General features: G+C 40.3%; 2 protein-coding genes across 2 annotated transcripts; both read left to right on the forward strand.

Annotated features, from left to right (window-relative positions):
* The first annotated feature begins 142 nt into the window (after window positions 1-142).
* Window positions 143-4049, forward strand: NDUFC1 (NADH:ubiquinone oxidoreductase subunit C1). The gene is made up of 4 exons (NM_174564.2): window positions 143-227; window positions 735-838; window positions 2920-2999; window positions 3902-4049. Exons 1-3 carry the CDS (start codon window positions 161-163, stop codon window positions 2977-2979), a joined length of 231 nt encoding a protein of 76 aa, NP_776989.1. The 5' UTR covers window positions 143-160; the 3' UTR covers window positions 2980-2999; window positions 3902-4049.
* Window positions 4050-11337: 7288 nt separating this feature from the next.
* On the forward strand, window positions 11338-22713 carry MGARP (mitochondria localized glutamic acid rich protein). The gene is made up of 4 exons (NM_001166611.1): window positions 11338-11495; window positions 15295-15398; window positions 20340-20433; window positions 21861-22713. The coding sequence occupies exons 1-4, from the start codon at window positions 11414-11416 to the stop codon at window positions 22301-22303; spliced, it is 723 nt and encodes a 240-aa protein (NP_001160083.1). The 5' UTR covers window positions 11338-11413; the 3' UTR covers window positions 22304-22713.
* The last annotated feature ends 2098 nt before the right edge of the window (window positions 22714-24811 follow it).

Below are 24811 nucleotides of genomic sequence, written 5' to 3' on the forward strand. Positions count from 1 at the left end.
GGTACCTGGCCTTATCTGCAATTCTCAGGGTTAGGCGCCCATGCAGCGTGGCCTCCGAGCCACACAGTTTCTCGCCTCCACCCGCCAGGGGGCGCTCGGCCCAACGTCGGCCCCGGGAGCTGCGCGGCTGGAGGAGGCGGAGCCCAGGAAGCCAGGCAAGATGGCGCCGTCCGCGTTGTTGCGGCCATTCTGGAAGCTGCTGGCCCCGGCTAGGTTCCCGAGTGTCTGTAAGTGTCCTTCCTCGAGCAGGCCCGCCCGAGCTTTCAGCCTGCGGCTCCCAGGGTGAGCCCAGCCGTGCGAGGGCAGGAGGGGACTGCGCCCGGGCTTGTCCTGCAGTGACCTTCGCCGACCCTCGTCCCGGAGCCCACCCCTGCCTCCACCCGCGATTCTCGGCTCCCAGTGTCCCCGACCTTACTGGGTCTGTGCGAATGGACTTAGAGTCCCTCCTCCTACAGACGGGGGAAAGGGGAACCCTTCCGTGGGCGCTTCCGAGTCGTCTGAGGGTTCGCAAAAGCCAATATAGAGGGTTTGAAGGTGTCCTGGACGACAGAGGCCACGGTCTGGCCCAGCCGGAGGCCCAGGGAGAGTCACTCGACCTCTCTGAACCTCTCCGTGGCTGTTTAAATGAGAAAGTAGAAGGGGGAATGAAATGCGATTATACGCATTTAAATGGCAGGTTTATTCGTACAAGGCGATAAGTTACAGATTTGGAGAGCCTTTCTGTCCCCTTTCAGCTTCATCTCGGTCAAAGTTCTACATTCAGGAACCGCCACATGGCAGTCCCAACTGGCTGAAAGTTGGCTTGACCTTGGGCACCTCCGTTTTTTTGTGGATCTATGTAAGTACTTACTCCCTTCAATCGTGCCAATCCAACCTATTTCTCCATGAGGGAAATCCTAAGGACTTAAAAATGTTACGATTTCAGAGGCAGGTACACACTACTATATTTAAAATAGGTAAGCAGCAAGAACCTACCCTATAGCACGGAGAACTCGGCTCAGTATTCTATAATAACATAAATAGGAAAAGAATTTGAAAAAGAATAGATACTTGTATAACTGAATCACTTTGCTGTACACCTGTAACACATCATTGTTAATCAAATATAAAACAAAAAAATTTTTAAGTGTAACCAGGATGAAACATGTCATTGTTCCTCTGCATGGTTTTGTGAATGGCAGTTTTACTACATATTATTTATCCTTTATTTCTTAATGAAGATGGAGACAGGTTGAGGTTTTATGAAGGCACTTTTTTCAGATGCCATAGGGTCGGATTGTAAGTGAAGAAGAAGGGGGCAACAGAGGATGAGATGATTGTATGGCACCACCAACTTAATGGATTTGAATTTGAGCAAACTCTGGAAGATAGTGAAGGACAGGGGAGCCTGGCATGCTGCAGTCCGTGGGTTCACAAAGAGTCAGACACGACCTAGCAACTGAACAACTAATACAAATTAAATCCCATTAAATTTGTTAGACATAAGATTTTAGCAGTGTAAATACATTGTTGGAAATATACCTTTTTGTTTGAAGTGAAGTCGCTCAGTTGTGTCCGACTCTTTGCGACCCCACGGACTGTAGCCTACCATGCTCCTCCATCCATGGGATTTTCCAGGCAAGAGTTTTTGGAGTGGATTGCCATTTCCTTCTCTAGAGGACCTTCCCGACCCAGGGATTGAACCTGGGGCTCCTGCATTGTAGGCAGACGCTTTACTGTCTGAGCCACAAGGGAAGTACTTTTTGTTTACAGTATGCCAAATGATTTACCTATGAAAACTTAATAATCTTTTCCAAAGACAACACTATGTGGTAGCACTATTATTATTGACCTTTTATGGATGAAGAAAACACTTGGAGAAATTAATTTGCTGAACCCAGTTCTCTCTAACTACAGAGCTACACAGTAGACCACTGTGAAATTGTGTCTCTCTATAGATAAGTTTTTTAATAGTTGACTTAAAGTATTGATGCTCCGTTAGATTTAAATTTTTTGTTTTGTGGCTAATGGTTTTGAAATTTTCTCCACTGCTGCCCACCTTCAACTCCTAGACCTGTATTTGGGATTTTTTTCATTAAAGTGATTCAGCTCTTTGACATAGAAAGGAGTAAAAGATACTGAAAGTCACTTACAATTTAATAATAGTAACTAATCCTTTTTTAATGGAGAAGGAAATGGCAACCCACTCCAGTTTTCTTGCCTAGGAAATGCCATGAACAGAGGAGCCTGGCTGGGCTACAGACCATGGGGTCAGACAAGACTTAGTGACTAAACAACAACAATCCTTTTTAAATAATGTTTACTATAATGTAATTTTGTATCTTCTTAAAGTTTCCTAAAAAAGAAACATGTTGCTGAGAGCGCTGATTGGTAATGAATCGTTGCAACAAACATCACCCTGTATCAAGGCATTGTTCCAGTTGCATAATCCGTCAGACAGTTATTCTGAGAAAGTGGCTGCCCTCCATGACATCTAACTAACACGTATATAATTGGGGAGTGCAGGTTGGTCACTCACTCACAGTATGAAACTTCTAAGGTTAGAAGTATAATACACATCCACCAACCTCATTTAATAACCGAGTTCTGCTTTGTCATGTTGGTGTGGCCCCGCTGTGGTAAGGCATTCCAGTCCATTAATTACCCACTGAATGAAGTAATTTTTTTTGCAGAAGTTGGATTTAAACTTTGGAGGGTTGCCTTCTCAAATTAGTATGTCAGATTGTGGTGAACAAGTATATATCATTCATTGTTTTGGGACTTTTTTATCCCTTAACCTTTTATTTTTAACTAGAATAGTTGTAATTCTTTTAATGTGTCCTCATTTCTCTTGTGAAATATAAATATCAACTGTTGGTTTCCTTCTTTTAAGTTGCCAGGAAAATTACATTTCTGATTTTAACTGTTACCTACTTTTAGCTCATCAAACAACATAACGAAGATGTTTTAGAGTATAAAAGAAGAAATGGGTTGGAATAAACTTTTGAAATACTAAAACAGTAAGTATACAATTTTATAGGATGAACAGATGATGCAAGATAATTTGACCTCTTTAAATGTGTTTTGCTTGTTATTTTATCAGGTTTATACTTTTCAGCACCTATATTCCTGTCTTTGAAAAATTTATAAATTTTTAGTACCTGATTCAGATATCTCTTAGCATAGTCATTTTTAACCATTTTGCTTTGACTGCATTCAAAGGAAGTTGTGCTTAAGAGTAAAACCGAAATCATATTTTCTTAAATCTAATAGTGCTGTACACAGTGCCTTTCTAGCACTTAGGACAAGTTACCATTGCTTGTATACGACTTTCTTACTATGTCTTTGTCATATACCACACTTGAGTATAAAATTTGATGAAAACAGGGCATTCAATTGTTAAATTTTAACTGCATGATGATTTCTTTATGATTGTCACTACAGCTAATACCTAGTTGGACAATTCGTAATAAAACCTAGCTATGTATATGGATGCCATATTTCTAAAAAGCTTTTTAAAGAAATCCTGTATTGAGCCTTTTGTAAAAGGAAAAGGCACTCTTCTAAATCTCAGCTTTCATGGATTAGGTTGATTAAACTAGATAACTTAGATCTGCTGGATAATAAAATAGTAATCACTAATGTATTTATCACCTTGCTATTTCACTGCTTCAGTCAACCAGTCAAGATAAATATGAAATAGGTATTTAAATTGAAACCAGATGCTTTTGCTACTCCTGTAGTTGGGATGAAAAAAAAGTTTTTTGCTAAAACTTAGATAAAAATGAGGAGTTGATATTTTTTGTGGATTTGGTTTTTAAACTTCCCCTGCTGCTATAAGATGAATTATTCAAAATGGTCTAATTTTAATATTATTTCTGCTGGTTAATGCTATAGCTTTCTTTTCTTTTTTTCATTATAGGTGTGTTCCGTAAAGTGATTATAGCAGTTCCTCTGGATTCACGAATCTGTTGAGTTGTAAACGTGAGAGAAAGAATTACGTGTGAATATATGTCAAGTCAGCATTTGTGTTTTACATGATTAAATTAAAAATACTTCTGTATTCTTCAGATTATGTATATTGTGACAATGTATAGAATGTCAATTCTAAGGTAAATTATTAAAAGTATTTTAATGTCGAACATGCCATCTGATAATAGGGTCAATGATAATTAAGGACACATTGGTAAGAAAACTTAAGGATATAGATTTTAAAAAAGTCACTGCTGGAGGATTTACTCCTTATATCAACTTTTAATTTCTAATCAAAGCATTCATTCTTTAGTGATTAGGGTGGTAGAGCCACTCCTATTCTATTGTCTAAAATACAAAAGAACCCAAATATTGTTTTCTTCTAGAGGAGAAAGTGAAGGTGAATCCTCTCAAAAAGAGTTTCTTCTGACTCCAATTCCTTGAATTTGGATGATTTTTGTTTGGGTAACAGTTTTTACACCTATATGGCCACACAGAGTTTGTGGCCTCTTTTTGCTAACATGAATTTCATCCAGTGAATAGCAGACTAATTCAAAAAGTGAGGGAGCAGGGTTGATGGAAGTTAATAGACACAAATTAACAAACACCTCATTTATCCCTCATCAGAGCCCTTTCTTATGAATCAGTTAAAACTTCTTTATATGCCATTTCACTCCATTCTGATGTTAAATAGAAAGTTTCATTGGCTTTGTGTGTGTTTGGGGCTCTGGCCAGCACTTATTCTGGGAGATTGGTGGCTCAATGTCTTTGGAAGTTACTTCCAAACATAAATTCACAGTTAAAGTATTTCAGAAAAAGTATTTAATCCAAGTTCAGGGAAAGACCAAATATAATAGTAACTATTTGTCAGTTCAGAGTTTTAGCTGGTAGAAGTGGAAAGGACCTTAGGGGTCATATAGACCAATTTCATAATTTTACATGTGCAAAAACCAGAGGCAAAAAGTCATTTGCCCAGCATTAATGGAAAGTAGAATAATGGATCCTTAAAGATGACCATGTACTATTCCCTGGAGTTTGTGAATATGTTAGGTTATATGGCAAAAGGGAATTAAAGTGGCATATGGAATTAAATTTGCTAATCAGACATACAGATAGATTATCCTGGATTATCTGGCTGGACCCGATGTAATCACAAGGGTCCTTATAAGTGGAAGAGGGAGGCACCAGAGTGTGTCAGAGTAATGTGATTGGAGAAGGATTCAGTCAGCTGTGGCTAGCTTTGAAAAGGGAAGAGAGCCAAGGAATGGAGAAGGCAAAGAACTCCCCTGGAGCCTCCAGAAAGGAACTCAGCCTTGCTAACACCTTGATTTTAGCCCAGTGAGACCCATGTTGGATTTCTCACCTACAGAAATAGAAGATGATACATTTTTGTTGTTTTAAACCACTAAGCTTGTTAACAGCAGCAGTAGGAAACTATTATTGTCACACAGTATTGGACCAAGAAGTCGGTACCAACTCCCAATTCAAAGAACTTTAAAAGAAACACTTAAAATTCACATCCCTAAAGGAAACAAAACTCTGACACTTTAAATTCTGGAAGCTGATGGCCTCAGTTGAAAATAAAATACAGCTGTAATAAGCAGAATCTACTATATGTCAGGCCTTGAAAATATTGCTACCCTGCGTGGGCTTTGATCTTGATTGTGCCAGTGTAACCACATGGAGAGTCATCATGGAGACTGCGGCTGTCCAAAAGAAGCTTCTGCAGCGATGGAAGTGTTCTGTCTGTGCTACCCAGTGCAGTAGCCCCTACTTCCATGTGATACTGAGTGTTTATTTCATTTTAATTCTTTTAAATAGCCACATGGGGCTGGTGGCTGGAGTATTGGACGGTAGAGGTGTGGATTCTGAGTAACATGTCCTAGAGTTGTGCCACATAGTTAAGAGGCTACAGAATGACTCTAAGACCCCCTTAACAGGCATGCACCTGTGCCCAGGAATAATTGAGGCCTGGAACTCAAATGTCATCCAGACTTTTGGTGTTGGCTCTGCTCTCTGTATATCTGCTTTATTGCCTTTGCACACAGACCGTCTCTTCCCCAATTCACATTCTAAAGAGAAGGCCACAGTCAGTAGCCCCTGGGTTTACACCTCAGTTTAAGAGAGAAGCTGAACTGAACAAGAATCGTTTTGATACTAAATACCTAAGAGAAACTTGGCCAAATGACAGTTCCTTTAGCAATAACATAAAAGAGCTTCCATAAAAAAGAAGATGCAGGCAAAATCATATGTCCAATGCTGTCAAGTTTTTAGAGTCAGAATCAGACCTTTTTTTTTTTTTTTCCAGATTTAGTATCTGTGAGATAGTCATTTAAATTATTTTCTTAAGTTGCAATAGAAAAAAAGCTTTATGAGCTTAGTTTTAAGACGTTGTGGGTTATGTTTTGGCCGCAAAAAGCTAAGTGAAGTCCTGACCCCCAGTATCTCAGAATGCTACCTTGTTTGGACATAGAGATGTGCAGATGAGTGTACTGGAGTAGCCTGTGTGCTTAGTTGTATCCACCAGGCTCCTCTGTCCATGGAATCTTTCAGGCAAGAATACTGGAGTGGGTTGCCATTTCCTTCTCTGCAGGACTTTGCCTACCCAGGAATTGAACCTACGTTTCCTGTGTCTCCTGCGTTGCAGGAGGATCCTTTATCCACTGAGCCATCAGGGAAGCCCTTTGTAAAATGGATCCTTAATCCAATATGACTGATAATATTTCTAAGAAGAAAAGAGGCAGAGAATATAACCTTAAATGAGGGAGGCAGAGATTGGAGTGATGCGTCTGCAAAGCAAGGATGACTGGTAAACATCAGGAGCTGGAAGAGGCAAGAGAGGATTCTTGCCTACAGGTTTCGTGCCTTGATTTCAGACTCCTAACCTCCAGAACAGTGAGAGAATAAATTTTGTTGTTTTAAACCATCCAACTTTGTAGCAGTTCGTTTTGGTAGCCTTAGGAAAATAATATGGAAATAGTAGGGAATGTCTTGTTTCTTTTACTACAGAAGAGAAAGTGAATAGATGAGAGGAATGCTGAGGAACCTCCAAGAAAAATTGCCATCTTGATTACCCTTTCTCCATTTTATTGAAATATTTTAGGCCATTAAAAGGGTGCTAATCAGCACCTTCTCAATTGCTTGCCAATTTGTCACCTTAGATACTTTTTTTTTAAGTATTTATTTGGCTGCACAGGAGTCTTAGCTGTGGCATGCAGCATCTTTAATTGCAGCAGGTGGGATCTAGTTCCCTGACCAGGGATTGAACCCACCCCCCACCCCCTGCTTTGGGAGCACGGAAGTCCACCACCAGGGAAGTCCCCCTATATTCTAAATTGTTTCACCTTATATCCATATTGATCTGTTGAAAGTACAAGTTATAGCCTAGGGATTTAATATTAAGAAAAACAAAGCTGTTTCTAGCTTTCTATGGAGTCTAGAAAGTCAGTCTTTGAAAATTGCCATTAATTATATGGAACTTAAGCCTTGAATAAGTATTAATATTGTCAGTAGATGATTTGTACAGTATGTTTTCAAAGTTAATATCATCTTTGTCAACAATCACAATTAGGCGGAAATCATTAGACAAACCAATTTAACTCCATCCCTAGATTCTTGTTTTCCCAACAAGACCAAGAAAAAATGTCAAGGATGTGCTCAAGGGCAGCATTATAAACAATGTGACTAACAGCTGGGAAACTTGTCTGAGCCTTACAGAGTCATCTGTGGCAAAGACTTACTGTTAAAATTCTCTTGGGGTTCTGGAGAAACAGCTTGCTATATAGAGTGAATTTGACAACCCACAGGCATGTCCTCTCTTGGGAAGTATTTCATCAAGATGTGAAAAGAGGCTGGCATCAAAATGGAAAGCCACATATCCTACAAGAGCAGTAGTTCAGTTGCTCAGTTGTGTCCAACTCTGCGACCCCATGAATCGCAGCACGCCAGGCCTCCCTGTCCATCACCAACTCCCAGAGTTTACCCGAACGTATGTCCGTTGAGTCGGTGACGCCGTCCAGCCATCTCATCCTCTGTCGTCCCCTTCTCCTCCTGCCCCCAATCCCTCCCAGCATCAAGAGCAGTAGAGTAGATAGCAAATTCCCTTTGATCCAAGAGGCACAAGCTTAAAGCTAAGATGAAAAGGGATCTGGAGAAGTGGCACTGTTTATCACAGTTCTTGCCTCTCAGCTAGAATGGCCACATCCAACATAGAGGACACAATAAACTCCCCACTGGACTTTACCATATGATGAGATGGTGGAATATAATGGATCCTGTCATATGCACACTGAGCGGCTTCAGAACATTGTAAGGGAAACTTGAGCTTCAGTTTAGTCTGGAAGTCAGAAGCTAGCACTGCCTCCCCCAACTGGCTGAGCACGTTTTATACCTAATATGCTTTTGTGCTTCCCAAAACCCTATGAGTAAAGGAATTACCCACATTTTACTCAGACCAGTAAATTAGAACAGGTATGTGACTCCCAAACTCAGACTATTAATGACAGTGTTATACTACCTTGATTTTTTTCATGTGTAATACAAGGATAATCAACATTCCTCCACCTACTCCTTAGGCTTGTGTAGAGGACAAAGTACAGATGTGACAACATGTTGGGAAAAATTTTAAAGCCCGATATACATGTGAGTTGGGCTTCCCTAGTAGCTCAGCTGGTAAAGAATCCGCCTGCAATGCAGGAGACCCTGGTTTGATTCCTAGGTGGGGAAGTTCCCCTGAAGACAGGATAGATGACTCACTCCAGTATTCTTGGGCTTCCCTGGTGGCTCAGAGGTTAAAAGAATCTGCCTGCAATGTAGGACACCTGGTTTCATCCCTGGGTTGGGAAGATACACTGGAGGAGAGCATAGCAATCCACTCCAGTATTCTTGCCTGGAGAATTCCCATGGACAGAGGAGCCTGGCAAGCTACAGTCCATTGGGTTGCAAAGAGACACGACTGAGCGACTGAGCAAAACACAGCACATACATGTGAGTTATTTTTGTATTGTTCGAATTAGTTGGTTTGCATTGTTTAAACAAGTTTGGCTCTAACCAGCGCTCTTTTACATTTATTATTGATATCTGGGCAGAGAGATCTTTGTGATCATTGACCCCCATTAATGGGAGGCTTGGCAGCCACTGCTGAGAAAAAATGTTGCTTCCATGTCTCTGTAACCTGAAACTGTGAGCGGTACCAGAAATCATATCTTGTTCGTTGAAGAACGCCCCGGAACACCAGTGATAAGATACTTGGTAAATATTTGTTAAATAGATTATAAGCAGTCCTCAGCATCTAGAACACGTATGTTGTAGGCATTCTAATAGATCCTGATAGACAGTGTGAGTGACTGATAGCAGGTGGCTGCTGTGGAACCTGGGGATGATCCAGAGAAGCTCAGCCTATACTGAGACCCTGAGTCTACATTGGAATTCCGAAGGGAGAGGTCTAGAACAGCGTTCTGGGAGCCATTACCATTTACAGGTGTTTACTCAGAGAGAATCCTGTTTTAGGGGAGCTGCCAGTACACTAAATACCAGTATAATGTATACACTAGTTCTTTTTCTTTTTTTGACCATGTCACCCCTCTTGAAATATCTTAGTTCCCTGACCCTGGATTGAACCCAGGCCCCCAGACAGTGAAAGAGCCTAGTCCTAACCACTGGACTGCCAGGGAATTGCCTGGTATTCTCCCCCCCACCCCCACATTAATTTATTTAAATGCATTTACTGCCTTTGACTATTTCCTCTCCCTGGAAACTTTGAAAATTCAGACCTACGTAGGCCAAAGAAAGAATGAGACAGATTTTTTTTTTTTTTTTAATCCAGAAGCACCAAATTGGAAATGGTTAGGAACTCTCCCCACTGATTTGATTCTATTTGTCAGTCTGTTCTCTCTGCTGGCGGTTCATTCCAGGATGTGCGCTTGATGCTGGCCAAAGGTAGCAAGTGTACTAATCTGCATTTTGTTATAGTTCAGGACTACCTAACTTCTTGGTGGATGGTCTGGGTCTAGCCCCATCTTCCAGGCTTGGAAGTCTAAATTAGACCTTTCATTAACAGCTTGCCTAATTGCTCTTAAGATTTAGTCGTGGAGAAGGAAATGGCAATCCACTCCAGTACTATTGCCTGGAAAATCCCATGGATTTAAAAAAAAAAAAAAAAATTTAGTCGCTAGGAATAGCTCATTATTCTGAGCATCAAAAATAAAAAAACCAGTTCTGATCATTGGCTTGTACTCGTTAAATGAGAGTATATTAAATATTGTTACAATTGGGTTAAAACTAGAACCTCTGAGGAATGTTTAGTTATTTGCATAGCAAATGAGCAAATATTTTGCCTGTAATACGCCCAGAGAACTTGAAACTAGAAGGACCATGTTCATGTCCTTAAAAAGTCACCACCGGGTTGTTTGCTAAATGGAATAATTGCCACCTTCCTCAGAGGGGCGAAATGAAAATTAAAGGAGAAAATTATGTGAAAGTGCTTTGTAAACTGTCAAATGCCAAACATACATAAGGGGTTATTACAGTAGGAAATGGTCCCTTTCAAAGGTTGATCATTTCAGGGAAGTCCCAGAGATTAATCATTTAAGAAACGTTACAAGCATAAATTACTAGTTTCAGTATTCATATTATGACAGATGCTTGCAGACACAATGAGGGAAGTAATTGAAATTTGGAGGAAAAGTCTAATTAGTGTTTTTAATTGATTTGGAAATACTAGTTTGACATCCCGGAGAAGGAAATGGCAACCACTCCAGAATTCTTGCCTGGAAAATCCCGTGGACAGAGGAGCCTGGCGGGCTGCTTGCTGTCCATGGGGTCGCACAGAGTCGGACACGACTGAAGCGACTTAGCAGCAGCAGCAGCAGTTTCACATCCCATAGAGGAATATGCAGCACTTTTGGAGATTATATTTAAAAGTCATTGTAATAATGAATTGCCTAGAGATTCAGCCATTACTCGAGAATTTTCTTAGGATTCTGAACATCACCCAGAGCACCAGTGGAATGCTGAGGCTATCTCTTTGATTCGTCTCCTGGGAGCTTGCAGCTACCCTTTCCACTCCTAGGAAAGCTAGTGGAGTACATGAGATAAAGTGGGTTCCGATTTCATGGGGCATGATCAGTCATGTCTGTCTTATTCCAGATGCGAGGTCCGAAACATTTCCAGTCCACTCCGAGTGGAAGATAAAGCAGTGGGCAGGCAGATGACAGCGACTTCACGTTTCCCTATCCCGATTCTGAGGTGCCGCCGTCAGCTGAGTTCTCAGGCCCAGGAAAAAGCAACAGAGTCTGGAGATTGGGTTGAGGGAGGAAGGTGCAGAAGACCAACCCCTATGCCCATCCCCAGAGACCGCCCGGGCGGGGCGGGCAGGGGTCGGCGCCCCTCCCCGGGGCGGGGCTCGCAGCCCCGCAGCCGGCTTAGGGCTAGAGAGGCTGCTTCGCTGCTAGCAGCTGGCGCGATGTACCTCCGCCGGGCGGTCTCCAAGACCCTGGCGCTCCCACTGAGGGCGCCCCCAGGCCCCGCGCCGCTCCGGAAAGACGGTGAGTCCCAGGTGACGACCGGGGATCCTCTCCCGGCGTCCAAGCCTGAGGACAGGTGCCTCGCGCACAGATTGCGCGGGCGCCCCCAGTACCCGTCTGCCCTTGATGGGTCAAATCCATCCCCGGGCAGCAGAAGCCTGAGGTTGATGCGGGAGAGAGAGGGGAGAATGGCCGGGAAATTATTGGAGATCTTGGAAGTAGGGAACCTTTCCAGCGCGGGCTTCTGAATCCGGACTAGATTTCCTGAGTTCGAATCTTGATCTTGGGCAAGTGATTTAACTTCAGTTTTCTCAACTGGTAAATGGACAACAATTGTTGTGAGTTTTAATGAATTATTATGTAGTTAGAAGCGCTTAGAAAACTGCCTGGCTAACGTAGGCATAGCTTCCCACTGATAGGGACCAAGGCGTTCTCCATCTTTACGAGGAAGCAGAGGTATGGTGGGCAGATGGTCACAAATCTGCGGGCCATGCGGGTTGCGGGAGGCAGTGTCGGTCCAGTAGAAATTGGGTAAGTGCTCTTGAGAAATAAACTCCAGATTTGGCCAGGATTCGGCCCGCGCGGGCCGCGGCATCCCCGCTGAGGAAGCGGCTTCGTCGCACCTTCTGGCTGTTCGACTGCGGCGCCCCTGGACCTGTCACCCGTAGATTTTCTAAAACATGGGGAAAGGGACGTATTTCCTAGAAGTGAAGTGGCAGTGAGAGTTGGAAGCTTATTAAAGAAAAATTGACACGTACGAAAGCGCCTAGCATAGGGCCTGGGACATCGCAGATGCTTAAGTGTGAGCACTGAAAGCATCTTTCCCGGGCAGCCGGCGACCCTGGGCCCAGGTCCTCGCTGCCGGAGAACTTCTGCCCCGGCCGGCTCATTCCTAGTCCCCATCCATCTCCCCTGTCGTTTCTGTCCCTGATTGGGGCTCCGGCTCTTAGACAACCTCATGGAAAATTCTTAGTTCTCCCTTCACTTTGCCTCTCTCCTAAGGCTTTAGCATTATTCGTGCGTTGGAGTCGGGGAGAGTGGAAAGAGAAAGACTCCGGCGGAAAATTCCGTGGCCCATTTCCACACACCCTCCCCTCACTTTGATTAAGCCTGTGGTGGTGGTTAGTGATAGTGGGAGGGAAGCAAGGTCTGCCTAAGTAGCATTATTTTTCCTCTTAAAATGCTCCTGGGAAGAAATTGCCTCCATTAACAGAAATAAGGAGACTTCGTTTTCCTTGATCTTTATGCCGAGTAATATAGAGCAGGTTTTTCGCTGGTGAAATAAGAGGAAACCATTCATTTGAAATTTCTGAAGATAACGGGGGAGACACATGAGCCCCCTGACCGTGGCCTTTCGCGTTATCTCACACGGACAAGCATATATATCTTTTTTTTTTTTTTTTGGTAGCTACACATATTTCAGATAATTACTTGGGGCAAAAGAAAAGCAATTTAAAAATTCTAAATAGGTTAGCAATACTGGTTGTAGCAGTACTACAAAAAAAGACCAGTACTTTATCTCATTTTCACCTAATTACTTTTTTTATTTCAGTATTTTCAGAACTGTTATTGACTGAAAATTTGGCTTTGGTCGTGAGCATTAACCTTTTATTGGTTCTTTGAACTTTGATGAAAAATGTAGTTGATTCAGTTTATTGAAGGATAAAATTTTTACTGTGCCTCATCAAATTTTGTTCTCTGGTTTTTGCTTTAAAAAATGTAAAATTTTAATGAGGAAATAAATTAGGTTTATAGTAAATCACTGGAAAAACTCAGAAAGGCAAAATAGAAGTCGCTGATAAATCCTATCACTAAGTGAATACCACTGTTAATTTGTATTTTAGTATACACAGTGTTCCACACCTTTTTTTCTCCCTGCATTTTTTTCTTTTGTACATTGCTTCCACAAATCTGGAATAGTCCTATAAAGATTACTTTGCTGTAACTTTTCACTTAATATATTGTAAATATTTTCTCATATCATCTTCTGCAAAAAATAAAATATTTATGTTTCACATTATGAATATGCTAAAATTTATCTAATCCTTGCTGAATATTTATTTCCAATTTTACTGCTCACTTGAATATCTTTGTCATAATTGTATTTGTATTTGTCTTTACTTAAACGTTTGTAATTTTCTCTATTTCTCCCTATTAAAAAAACCTTTATGATATTTATGCCTGGTTGCTGACTATGAAAGCTACATATTCCCTATTTAATAAAAGATGTATTTTTAAACTAACAAAAGCTCCACTATATGTCAAAGACATAACTTCTTACCATAGCCTCTCTGGGCACATTTGTGGAAAAAAATGGTTTTTTCTAAGCAATGATCATTTATATCCAAACTAAGAACATATATACAAAATCTTTCCAGTTCTGCTACTACAGAGATTTGTAGTTTGTGAAGATGTCTTAAGATTTGCTTTCTGCAAATCAGAGCTTCTTCCTGGTCCCCACACCCTTATTCTCTGTGTCAGGTCACATCAAAATACTTTGCATTTTCCTCATCACTCAGGTCTCATGCTTTTGCACACGCTCTGCCTTCTGCCTCCAGCGCCATTTTCCCTCCCCTTATTTATCTGACAAACTCCTCCTTTCCCTCAAAGCTAGGTCATGTCTCTTCAACTGTGACAGTTACATTGAGCCGGCTAGCTGAGTTCTTTCACTGCATTTTTCACTGCATTTTCATGCTGTTGTTGCTTCGGCTTTCATATTTCATCTATTACATCACTTGTCATACTGCATTGCAGTTATTTGCCTACAATTTCTTGTCTCTACATCTTTTCCTTCTCCTTTGAGGCTAGGGACCTCGTGTGTTGTGCTTACAGTCATATGTTTGTGAAGATTATTTAATTAATTTATTTATTTTTGGTTGTGCCTCAAGGCATGTGGGATCCTAGTTCCCCAACCAGGGACTGAACCCACACTTTATGCGTTGCAAGTGCAGAGTCTTAACCACTGGACTGCCAGAGAGGTCCCTTCAGTTACACTCTTAATGCTTCTAACAAACACATAATAACTGTCCAACTGTGTTTGTCAAATAAGTAATAAATGTCTCTACTTTTTTATCTCTAAAATAGAGAATTTGGGCTTTCAGCTTCTTCTAGCTTTGAGTTTATTATAAAAAATTTCAATTCCACAGCATACGGTATATACAAATTCTAGCACTACACAGTTAATATGTTTAAGTAGAGTAATATAGTACCTTATCTATTTCTATTAGTTTGTACAAAATTGCCCTTCTATTTTAGATATGCACTTATTGGCAACATTTGTCTTTAAAAAGTTTATATCTGCCCACCTTTAAAGGTTTTATATTAGAAGAATTAAAAGTTTCTATGTCTACATTTGTGTTATAGATTTATAGAAACATGTTGTATTTCAACATAAATTTTTATTTAACACAAAAATTTTAAGCACAAATTATTTAATTCATTTAAAAAAATAACCTTTTCCATTGAATGCTGTGGTATAGTATATATAATAAATGGATTTCTTTTGCTAACCTGTATTTCATTTGACTGTTAAAATTGTTTAGTGCTTTTGTCATTTCTCCTTGCTCACGCCTGCATTCCTCCTAAGAATAGCATGATGCTGAGCATCAAGACGACAGGTTTCATAAGTAATTATCAAATCAGATTGAGAAAAATGTCAAGTGGAATTATTGCCCTGCCTTGTAATACTGTATTCCTTTAAGCTAAAATCAGTTGATGTTAATATAGTCTATGCTCACTGAGGGAAAAAAATTTTTTATGTAATCATTTAAAATAGTTGTGCCCATGGTGGAGCTAACTGTGTTTAAACTTGTTTTCTTAGCATCTCTTCGCTGGATATCATCTAACAAATTCCCTGGATCATCTGGATCAAATATGATCTATTATCTGGTTGTAGGTGTCACAGTCAGTGCTGGTGGATATTATGTAAGTGATTAAATAACCTTGGTGTTCAAGAATTCATATATTTTACAACCTGTGGTAAAACTCAAAACAATGTCAACATCAGGACCTAGGAGTGATTGAATATACAAGATTATGAAAAAGGAATTTGAGTATAAAATGTTTAATACCACAAAGTATGGATGACTTCCAGTAAAAAACAATGTTATTATAAATACTAGTAGTACTAATGGCTGACATTTGAGACCATATTTCAGACTCATGACTCATTTAATAACTACAACAATTCTTTGAGGTAAGTACTATTAATAACATTCACCAAGAACTGTTTTGAGAGAGAAACTTTTAAAAAAATTAATAGACTTTACTTTAAAGACGAGTTTAAGGTTTACAGAAAGATAAGCAGGAAGTGCAGAGAATTCCTGTATTCCCCCCTTAACCCTCTGACCCTCTTTTCCTTATCAACAACCTCCCGTTAGTGAGCTACTGTTTCTTACAACTGATGAGTCAATACTGATACATTGTTATTAACTAAAGTCTGCAATTTATATTGGAGAAGGAAATGGCAACCCACTCCAGTGTTCTTGCCTGGAGAATCCCAGGGACAGGGGAGCCCTGGTGGGCTGCCACCTATGGGGTCGCACAGAGTCGGACACGACTGAAGTGACTTAGCAGCAATTTATGTGAGAGTGCACTCTTAGTGTTGCACATTATATGGATTTTGACAAAGATGTAATGACATGTATTCACCATAACGCCTTCCCTGGTGGCTCAGCGGTAAAGAATCTGCTTGCAATGCAGAAGTCTCAGGAGAGGCAGACTCGATCCCTGGGTCGGGAAGATGCCCTGGAGCAGAGCATGGCAACCCACCCCAGTATTCTTGCCTGGAGAATCCCCATGGACAGAGGAGCCTGGTGGGCTACAGTCCATGGGGTCACAAAGAGTAGGACACGACTGAAGCGACTTAGCATGCACACATGCACATTCACCATTTCAGTAGCATACAGTCACCCTGCCCTAAAAATCCTCTGTGCTCCCAGTAGTCATTCTTCCTTCTTTCCCCACAATCTTTTTATTGTCTCCATAGTTTTTATTAGCTTTATATTTTTTTGTTAAAAATAATATTTATCCATATTTTTAAAAAAATTCAAAATACCCACATATATAACATCAAAAGAATGTTTTCCTGCCTGGTTTCCCTTATTCATTCCCTGCCCATAATCACTATAAAACAGTGCTTTTAATAGTATGATTTTGAAGCTAAAAAAAAGAAACTGAAACAGGGAATTTCCTAGCAGTCCAGTGGTTAGGACTCAGCACTTTCAGAGTTGTGGGCACAGTTCAATCCTTGGTCAGGGAACTAAGATCCCGAAAACTGTGCAGTATGGCCAAAATAATAATAATAATTCTATTAAATTGAATCATTCCTCATTTTGTCATAAACTTTCTAAATTGAAATCAAATCTTTATTATGAATAAAAGTAGAATAAGTATTATTCTTCAGAAACCATAAGACTACACAAATCACATTTTGGTTTGACACTACAGAAATATACATAAAGGGATTTTTAGTCTTAATTACAAGCAGTTTGTAGGACTATGAAGACAATGAATCCAAAACGCATATTCTAATCTTCAGGAATTTGAAAGCCTCAAGAATCTAGTAAAGTTCAAAGATGTCATTTTTATTATTGTCGTCCTCTAATCGGCTTTCACTCTTACGTAGATTCCTTTGCTTTTACCATCTTTCCACTGCTTAATATTGAATTCACTGCCCACGGCTACTCTAGTCAGATATATCTAGGCCACTGGATAAAACAGATTAAAGTAGGTCATGTGATTATGTGGGAAGCTGGAAGACTGAATTTCATCTGGACGTCGCCACATCCCTAATTATGCGTACTAGTGCCAGACATAAACCTCTCCAGTCCGCTAAATCTTTCTTCACAAAAGCAGGAGTACACTGGACGGTTAGAAACTGGCTACTCGTGAGAACTCTTTCTGAGCTTGTTTTCTGACCGTGGGAGTGGAAATTGGACAAGGCGATGACCTCTAAGTCCCTTTCCACCTCTAAGATTATATAGTTTTAATTTTGAATGATGGAAGCCTTAATTCCCAAGAATCTTAGGCTACTTTCAGGAGGAAATACAGAATGTGAGGCACTCCAAGAACATGTATTCTTATAATATTATTCTATTATACTAGAATAATATTATTCTAATATAGAATAATAAATTCTGTATTAGATTTAATCCAAATTGAATCTACAGATGTTCTGTAGCCAAGAACACGTTTTCATTTCCAAGTAAAATCTTCTACTATGAGAGCCTCTTAAAATCTGAGAAAGGCCCAGGTCGCTTCAATTTTTTGAGAGTCTAGCTATATTTTTAAAAAATTATTTATTTACTTCTGGCCACCCAAGTGGCATACGGAATCTTAGTTCCTCAACCAGAGGTGGAATCTGCACTCCCTGCATTGGAAGTCAGCATCTTAGCTACTGGGCCACCAGGGAAGTCCAAGGTCTGGGTATCTTGAAAAACGAAATGCCAGACTGGGTTTTAAAAGCTGTGGTAGATTTTAAATGCTCACATTTAATAAATGTATAATGTCATTTGGAAATTATTTCCAAAGTCTAACTCTGAGACTCTCTCTTTTAATCGATCTTTCTTCTGCTCTGCTTGATTATGTTAGATTTTTAAAAGCTAGATGAAAAAATAAATAAATAAAAAGCTAGATGCTCTCGGTTACACATGAGTGTGAGCTATTCTTACATCTCTTTGATTCTACTTTGACAACTCAATTGTGTTTCAGTCCCTTGAACAATAAGACTAACGTCCTTGGGATGTTGCTGCTGAGATGGCCATTTCAGGCCGTGAACTTGGACACGGGTTCAGCTTTACAATACTGAGAACTGACTCAGCAGACTAGTCCTGTAAGCCGTCAGGATCTTCCACCCCACTGGGAAAATACTCCTTGCTTTTATACAAAAATATTGACTCTCTTTCTGGCTGATCATGTTTGCTCTGTGTATTTCAAAGCCAGATGGTTCACATCAGAATTCACCAAACCCTAAGGGTTGCTTAAGGGCCACTTTTGCATCATTTTCACCATGAGCTTATACATTTTCCATTTTCATAGTCTAATTTTAACATGCCAAGAATGGTTTGTAACTTGCATAGGAAAACTTCTAATGAGATTAATGATTATGATTATTAGAAATTTAGAAAATGCTACATATAAATTTGTTTTTTTTGTTTAGTTGCTCAGACTCTTTTCCAACCCTCCAGGCTCCCCCCGTTCATGGGATTTTCCAGGGAAGAATACTGAAGTGGCTTGCCATTTCCTTTTCCAGACAATCTTCCCAATCCAGGAATCAAACCCATGTCTCCTGCACTGCAGGCGGATTCTTTACCACTGAGCCACCTGGGAAGCCCCACATATAAATATACAATTTTTAAAATTTATCATCCTACCACTAAAAGAGAAATCTCTACTAACATTTTTTAAGCTGAGATAATCCAAACAATATTATCTAACTAGTGAGATTTTCATTTTTAAAATATCATTGTCTAATATGAATACAGGCCAGAGATTACTGCTTGAATTGGAAATGAAAAGATGCCTGTACAGTGTATCTAAGGTTAAGATAGCTTTATTCCCAATTCTGTTTTGCAAGTAACCTATGGCAGGTCATAGTTCTGCTTTTAATGACTAACCCTAGAAATCTTCACTGGGGTCTACAAGTCTGTCATTTTAGAAGGTTTTTTGAAAACTTCTTATTGTGAGAGAATTGAGTTTCATATGCAGTTATAATAACTAATACCAAGACAGCTTATATACCTTTCACCTCATTTCCCCTGTGCCACATCTCTCCTAACTATAATACAATATCACAGTCAGGAGACTGACACTGGTACGATCTGCAGACCTTATTCAGATTCCACCAGCTTTACATGCACTTGTGCATGTGTTTGCATATGTGTGTGTGTGAACACTTAACTGCATGTAGTTAGTGCTAAGCAATTTTATCACGTGTGTAGATTCATGTGTTTACCACCACAGTCAAGAGACAAAACTATTCTTTCATCACAAGGATCTCCAGTGTTGTCTTTTGTAATTGTGCTTCCTTCCCTTCTGCTCTCTTCTCCCTTCCTCCTACTTCCTGGCAACCACTAATCTAGCCTCTATTTCTATGTTTCTTATCGTTTCAAAAATGTTACCCACCCCTCAAATAACATTAAGTAGATGGAGTCTGAAGGTATGTAACCTTTTGAGACCAGCTTTTTTCACTCAGCATGATTTACCTGGAGATTCATCCGAATGGTTTCCTGTACCGATAGTTCACTCCTTTTATCTATAGTTCATCCCTTTTATGGCAGAGCAGTATCCCATGTCATGGGCACACCACAGCCTCTGTAACCAACCAGCCTGTGTAGGACTTCTGGACTGCTTCCAATTTTTTGGCTATTACAATTAAAGCTACCATGAATGTGTGTGTTCCGGTTTTTGTGTGCACATAAATTTCTGCTTCTCTGAGATGAATGCCAGGGGATATTTTTAAATGCCTATCAGAATATTTTTACTCTAGCATAATTTATTATTTTCTTCTTTGTCTTTATCTACTTTGTGTGTTTACAGTTATCTTTGACCTCTCTCAGAGCATTTCTTTCTTTTCTTTTTTAAATTTAATTTGACTGTGAGGCACATGGATTGTTTGCTCCCCCAGCAGGGATAGAATGTACAGCCCCTGCATTGGAAGGGTGGAGCCTTAACCCACTGGACAACCTGGGAAATCCCTCTTTATTTTTAGAAAACATTCTACTTAATGAAAAAGATTTCCAAAGGGGAAATAGAAGAATAGATAGTGTGTATTGGTTTTTCCTATTTGAACCATAAATACCTTTAAACTTGGCATGGTGAACCTTCTTGCTCAAGAAATAAATTTAAGCACACATTCACTTTCAGACTTACAAGAGAGTCACATCAGGGAAGGCCAAACGCAGCGATCATGTAACAGATTTGAAAGAAAAAACCAAAGCGGAGTTACAACCACCTCAAGGTAAAGTGAATTCACTATTTTCCTTTTCCTTGAGGCACTGATTTTCATCATCATAGTCTAGTGATGAACACTATTTGATTTTGGCTTCTTTACTTAGTCCAGAATGGCTGTGGGTAGGAGTTCATTCAAAAAGGAAAAGTCCAACCAAAGCCTAAAGACATTTTGGATGAGTGCGCTTGGTAAATGAAAACACTGTACATTTAAACTGCTGACCAGCATCTTTGACTTCTTTGTGTGATGACATTACTTTTCCCCTACTCAGGCTTCCATTCATGCCTATGAGCTTGACCTTTCATTTCTCTCATTATTTTTTTAAGTTATGAAACTCATTTTGTTTCAATTTTGGCTAAGACCATCTGTGTGCAGTGACATTAGTAGAGTCAGTCATCTCTACTGAGTCCCTCAGTTCAGATGATTGATAAAATGGCAATTAGTAAGAAGAGAAACTTCGTATTTTCACCCTAATGTATACTTTTTGCCTTAAAGTGCTTGCATTATATCATAGTTTCTTCCATTTCAGCTATCACGTCATTATTATCAAATACTATGATCACTGTTAAGGGAAAAGGAAAATACCTTCTTTGCACCAGTTTTAACCTTTTTTTCATGAGAACAAAAAGAGAATATCATTAATAAACATATTGAATATAATCATGAGATGGTTGACTATAATAATACTAAAATACAGCATTTCCATAGCATTTCCTTGGTTTTAACCGTTTTCATATATATTATTTTAGTCAATCCTCCCAATAACTTTGTTAGGTAGATATTATTAATATACCCATTTTACAGGAGACAAAACTGAGGTTGAGGGAAGATTAATGACTCTTCAAAGTCATCAGTAAGTTGGTTATTTTCCCATGCTACCGCACATGACACATGGCCTGTTTATTTTCATGACCTGTATTTGAATAAATAATACATGTAAATTATTATTTTTTAAAGTTCAAGAGTTCCAAAGGGTTTGCAAAATATCAGATCCCCCATTTTTCCTCTCCAGAGGCAACCAGTAACACTAGTTTCTTTGTGTCCTCCTGGAGAGTCCTTACAAATATAACTGTTTAGGTTTATTTAATCTTACCCTTCTTTCGTCCTATCACAAATAGTACCATACGTGTACACTGCTCTTATCCACTTAACAGACTGCCTTGAAGACCATTTCGTATCAGTACTTATTGATTTGTCTCAGTTTTTAATTTTTATATATTTATTTAAAAATTTTGTTTTTTGGCGGCAAGGCATAACACGCGGTACTTTACTTTCCTGACCAGGAATGGAACCCTCACCCTTGGTAGTAGGAAATACAGAGCCCTAACCTTTGGGCTGCCAGGGAATTCCCTGACTCAGCTTTTAAGATGACTGTAGAGTGTCCACTGTATTCCTGTGCTCTTTTAACACTTTTTTTAATGGACTAAATTTTAAAGGTGAAAAAGAGAACCTTGTGGGTGCTGAGGAAGCCAGTTTAGAAGCCCCTGAAGTATCTTCAACGGAAGCCTCTCCGGTGGTTACTGAAGATATTCCCGATGCTCCAGCTGTGGTCGGAAAAGAGGCTCCCCCCTGTCCAGATGACGCCGAGGCTGCTCCTTCGGAGACCGTGGTGGTCGGTGCAGAACCTAAGCCAGAGATGACAGACGCGGCGACAGTGGAGACAACAGAGGTCAGCACTGAGACGACCTCAGAGGTCACGAGCACAGGTCCGGAGGAAGCTGCTGCCGTGGATAGTGCTGAAGGTACAACGGAGAACGAAAGCCCTGGTGAATGTGCTGAACTGGAAGAAAATTCTCCAGTTGAGTCAGAATCCTCTGCCGGGGAGGATTTACAGGAAGAAGCCTGTGCAGGTTCTGAAGCCGCCTCAGCCCAAGGCTAATCTCATGCTGATTGACACCTCAGCAAAAAAATGCCGTAGAGGGGCTGATAGGTGTTTTTGTAGTTTTAGTAACCTTAGATTGAAAAAAAAAAAAAAAGCTTCTTTTCTGGAAAATGGTATTGTGCCTTGAGGATTTTTGTTTTTGTTATCTACTGATCGATTTCAGAATGGAGAGATTTGAGATTTTACATGTCTGAATAGTTTTCTGCTCTCTGGGATCAGAGTATGACATAGCAGAAAAGAGCTTAAAGAATTTCATCTGTGAATTTAAATTTTATGTGACAGAGATTGAGCTATCTTTACAACCTGCATTCACGTTAATTTTGTTATAATTCTACCTTTCTTTAATGTATGTAAATCTAGGTTCTTGAGTTTTAATTTGAACTCTAAATAAATTTGGAAAATCTTTAGTGCTTCTATTATTATTCACTCACATCTATATGTATGAATAGTATATATTAACATGCACACATATAACATCACATGAACATTGCAGTGTTATCAAAGAAAACATAATCTATGGAAAACTCTGTGTACGGCAATACGTCTATCCTTTCTCCCATCTATGTTACATGGGGACTGTTCCAATATTTTCCATATCAGCTTAGTTCTCTTTGAGCAATGTTTATTGAGGACTTACACTTCGTGCTAGGGATCATTCATTCATTCCTATATTCAGCAAGTATTAACTGAGCACGTATAATTTACCAGGCACTGTTTAAGTGCTGAGATTAAAAAAAAAAAAAAAGCAAAAATTCCTGCCCTTCCCAGCTCATGTTCTAGGGTATATATATTAATAAATACTCTGTGCTGTGCTTAGTCACTCAGTCATGCTCCTCTCTTTGTGACATCATGGATTGTAGCCCACCAGGCTCCTCTGTCCGTGGGGATTCTCTAGGGAAAAATACTGAAGTGGGTTTGCCATGCCCTCCTCCAGGGGATCTTCCCAGCCCAGGGATCAAGCCCAGGTCAACAGATAATAAATAGTAAGCAAGATAAATAAGAAAACTCTAAACAGATATAAATAATAAATAAAATAAATATAGTCTGTTAGATACTGATAAGTATTTGGAAAAAAGTAATGAAAGTAAAGGAATCGTATGTGTTGGTTTAGGCAGGGGGGTTGTGGGTTTAGGAAGTGCAGCCAGAGAAGACCTTATTGAGAAGCTGTCTTGTGAGTAAAAACCTGAAGGATGTAGAAGGGACCTTGTCATGAGAACATGGGAGGGTAGAGAGCAGCAGAAAAATATTCCAGATAAGAAGACTGAAAGGATCTGAAGCATGAATGTGTTAAAGAATTTGAGGAATTGCACGGTGGCCAATGTGTGGCTGCTGCTGCTGCTAAGTTGCTTCAGTTGTGTCTGACTCTGTGCGACCCCAGAGACAGCAGCCCACCAGGCTTGCCCGTCCCTGGGGTTCTCCAGGCAAGAACACTGGAGTGGGTTGCCATGTCTTTCTCCAACGCATGAAAGTGAAAAGTGAAAGTGAAGTCGCTCAGTCGTGTCCAACTCGTAGCGACCCCATGGACTGCAGCCTACCAGGCTCCTCCGTCCATGGGATTTTCCAGGCAAGAGTACTGGAGTGGGGTGCCGTTGCCTTCTCCGAATGTGTGGCTAAGGTGGAATAAAAAAGAGTAGTGAAGATGATTTCAGAGAGAAAGAATGATTATGCAGGGGTGGGCTAGATCACTCAGAATCTAGTACAGTTTTAGTACAGCTGCCCCAGTAAGGGGAAGTTGCAGTGGCTGCTGTTGATGCTCTGACTAGATCCCCTTAACTGGGCCAGTACATTCACTCCTTGCTGCTGTGAGTGTTACACACACCCTGCTCTAACCTCACCCCCAGTGGCTCACAGTGATGACTGACTACCGTGCTGGTACAAAAGGTGGTGCTGACACCGTGGGACAACTCAGAGCTCCCCAGGGGGTCAGGTTGAAGCTGGTTTCCAGCTGAGATTACATCATTGCTTGGCTATTTCTCCTGTTACATTTTGCTTGCCTTCCTCCTGTTTTCTGCTCCCTTAATAAATCACCTGCCTCCAAATTCCTGTTTCAAGCTGTTGCCAGGAAATCCACCTAAGATAATTGTACTAAATGTCCTAGGAAGCAGACCCTAAGAATAGGGCTCTGGAATTGTATTACTCGCCAGCTAGATCGCAATAAGGACCCCATCACTGGCTGTGGGTGGAGGACCGCTAGTCCCTGGCCCTCTGTAACAGTGTGGTTGCTAAGATGTTCACTTAAGGTAAAGTAGGGTAGACTGTAGGTGGAAGGTGGTATACTGGCTGGTTTAATCCCTTTGGAACTTGAGAGGTACCAAGAAATAATAACTAGGACTTGATCGTTGCAGAGCAACATTTCACTCTGAAGTACAGACTGTAGCTGGGATTTGTTTTGAATTTGCCTCAATGGCAATTCTGCATTAGATTTGTAAGTCTACGGTCTACGCACAATGAAGGGATGCTCTTTCACTCAACGTTCTGTAAAATGGAGCAGAAATACTACCCAGT

Source organism: Bos taurus, chromosome 17 (assembly GCF_002263795.3).
Source record: "Bos taurus isolate L1 Dominette 01449 registration number 42190680 breed Hereford chromosome 17, ARS-UCD2.0, whole genome shotgun sequence".
NCBI lineage: Eukaryota > Metazoa > Chordata > Mammalia > Artiodactyla > Bovidae > Bos > Bos taurus.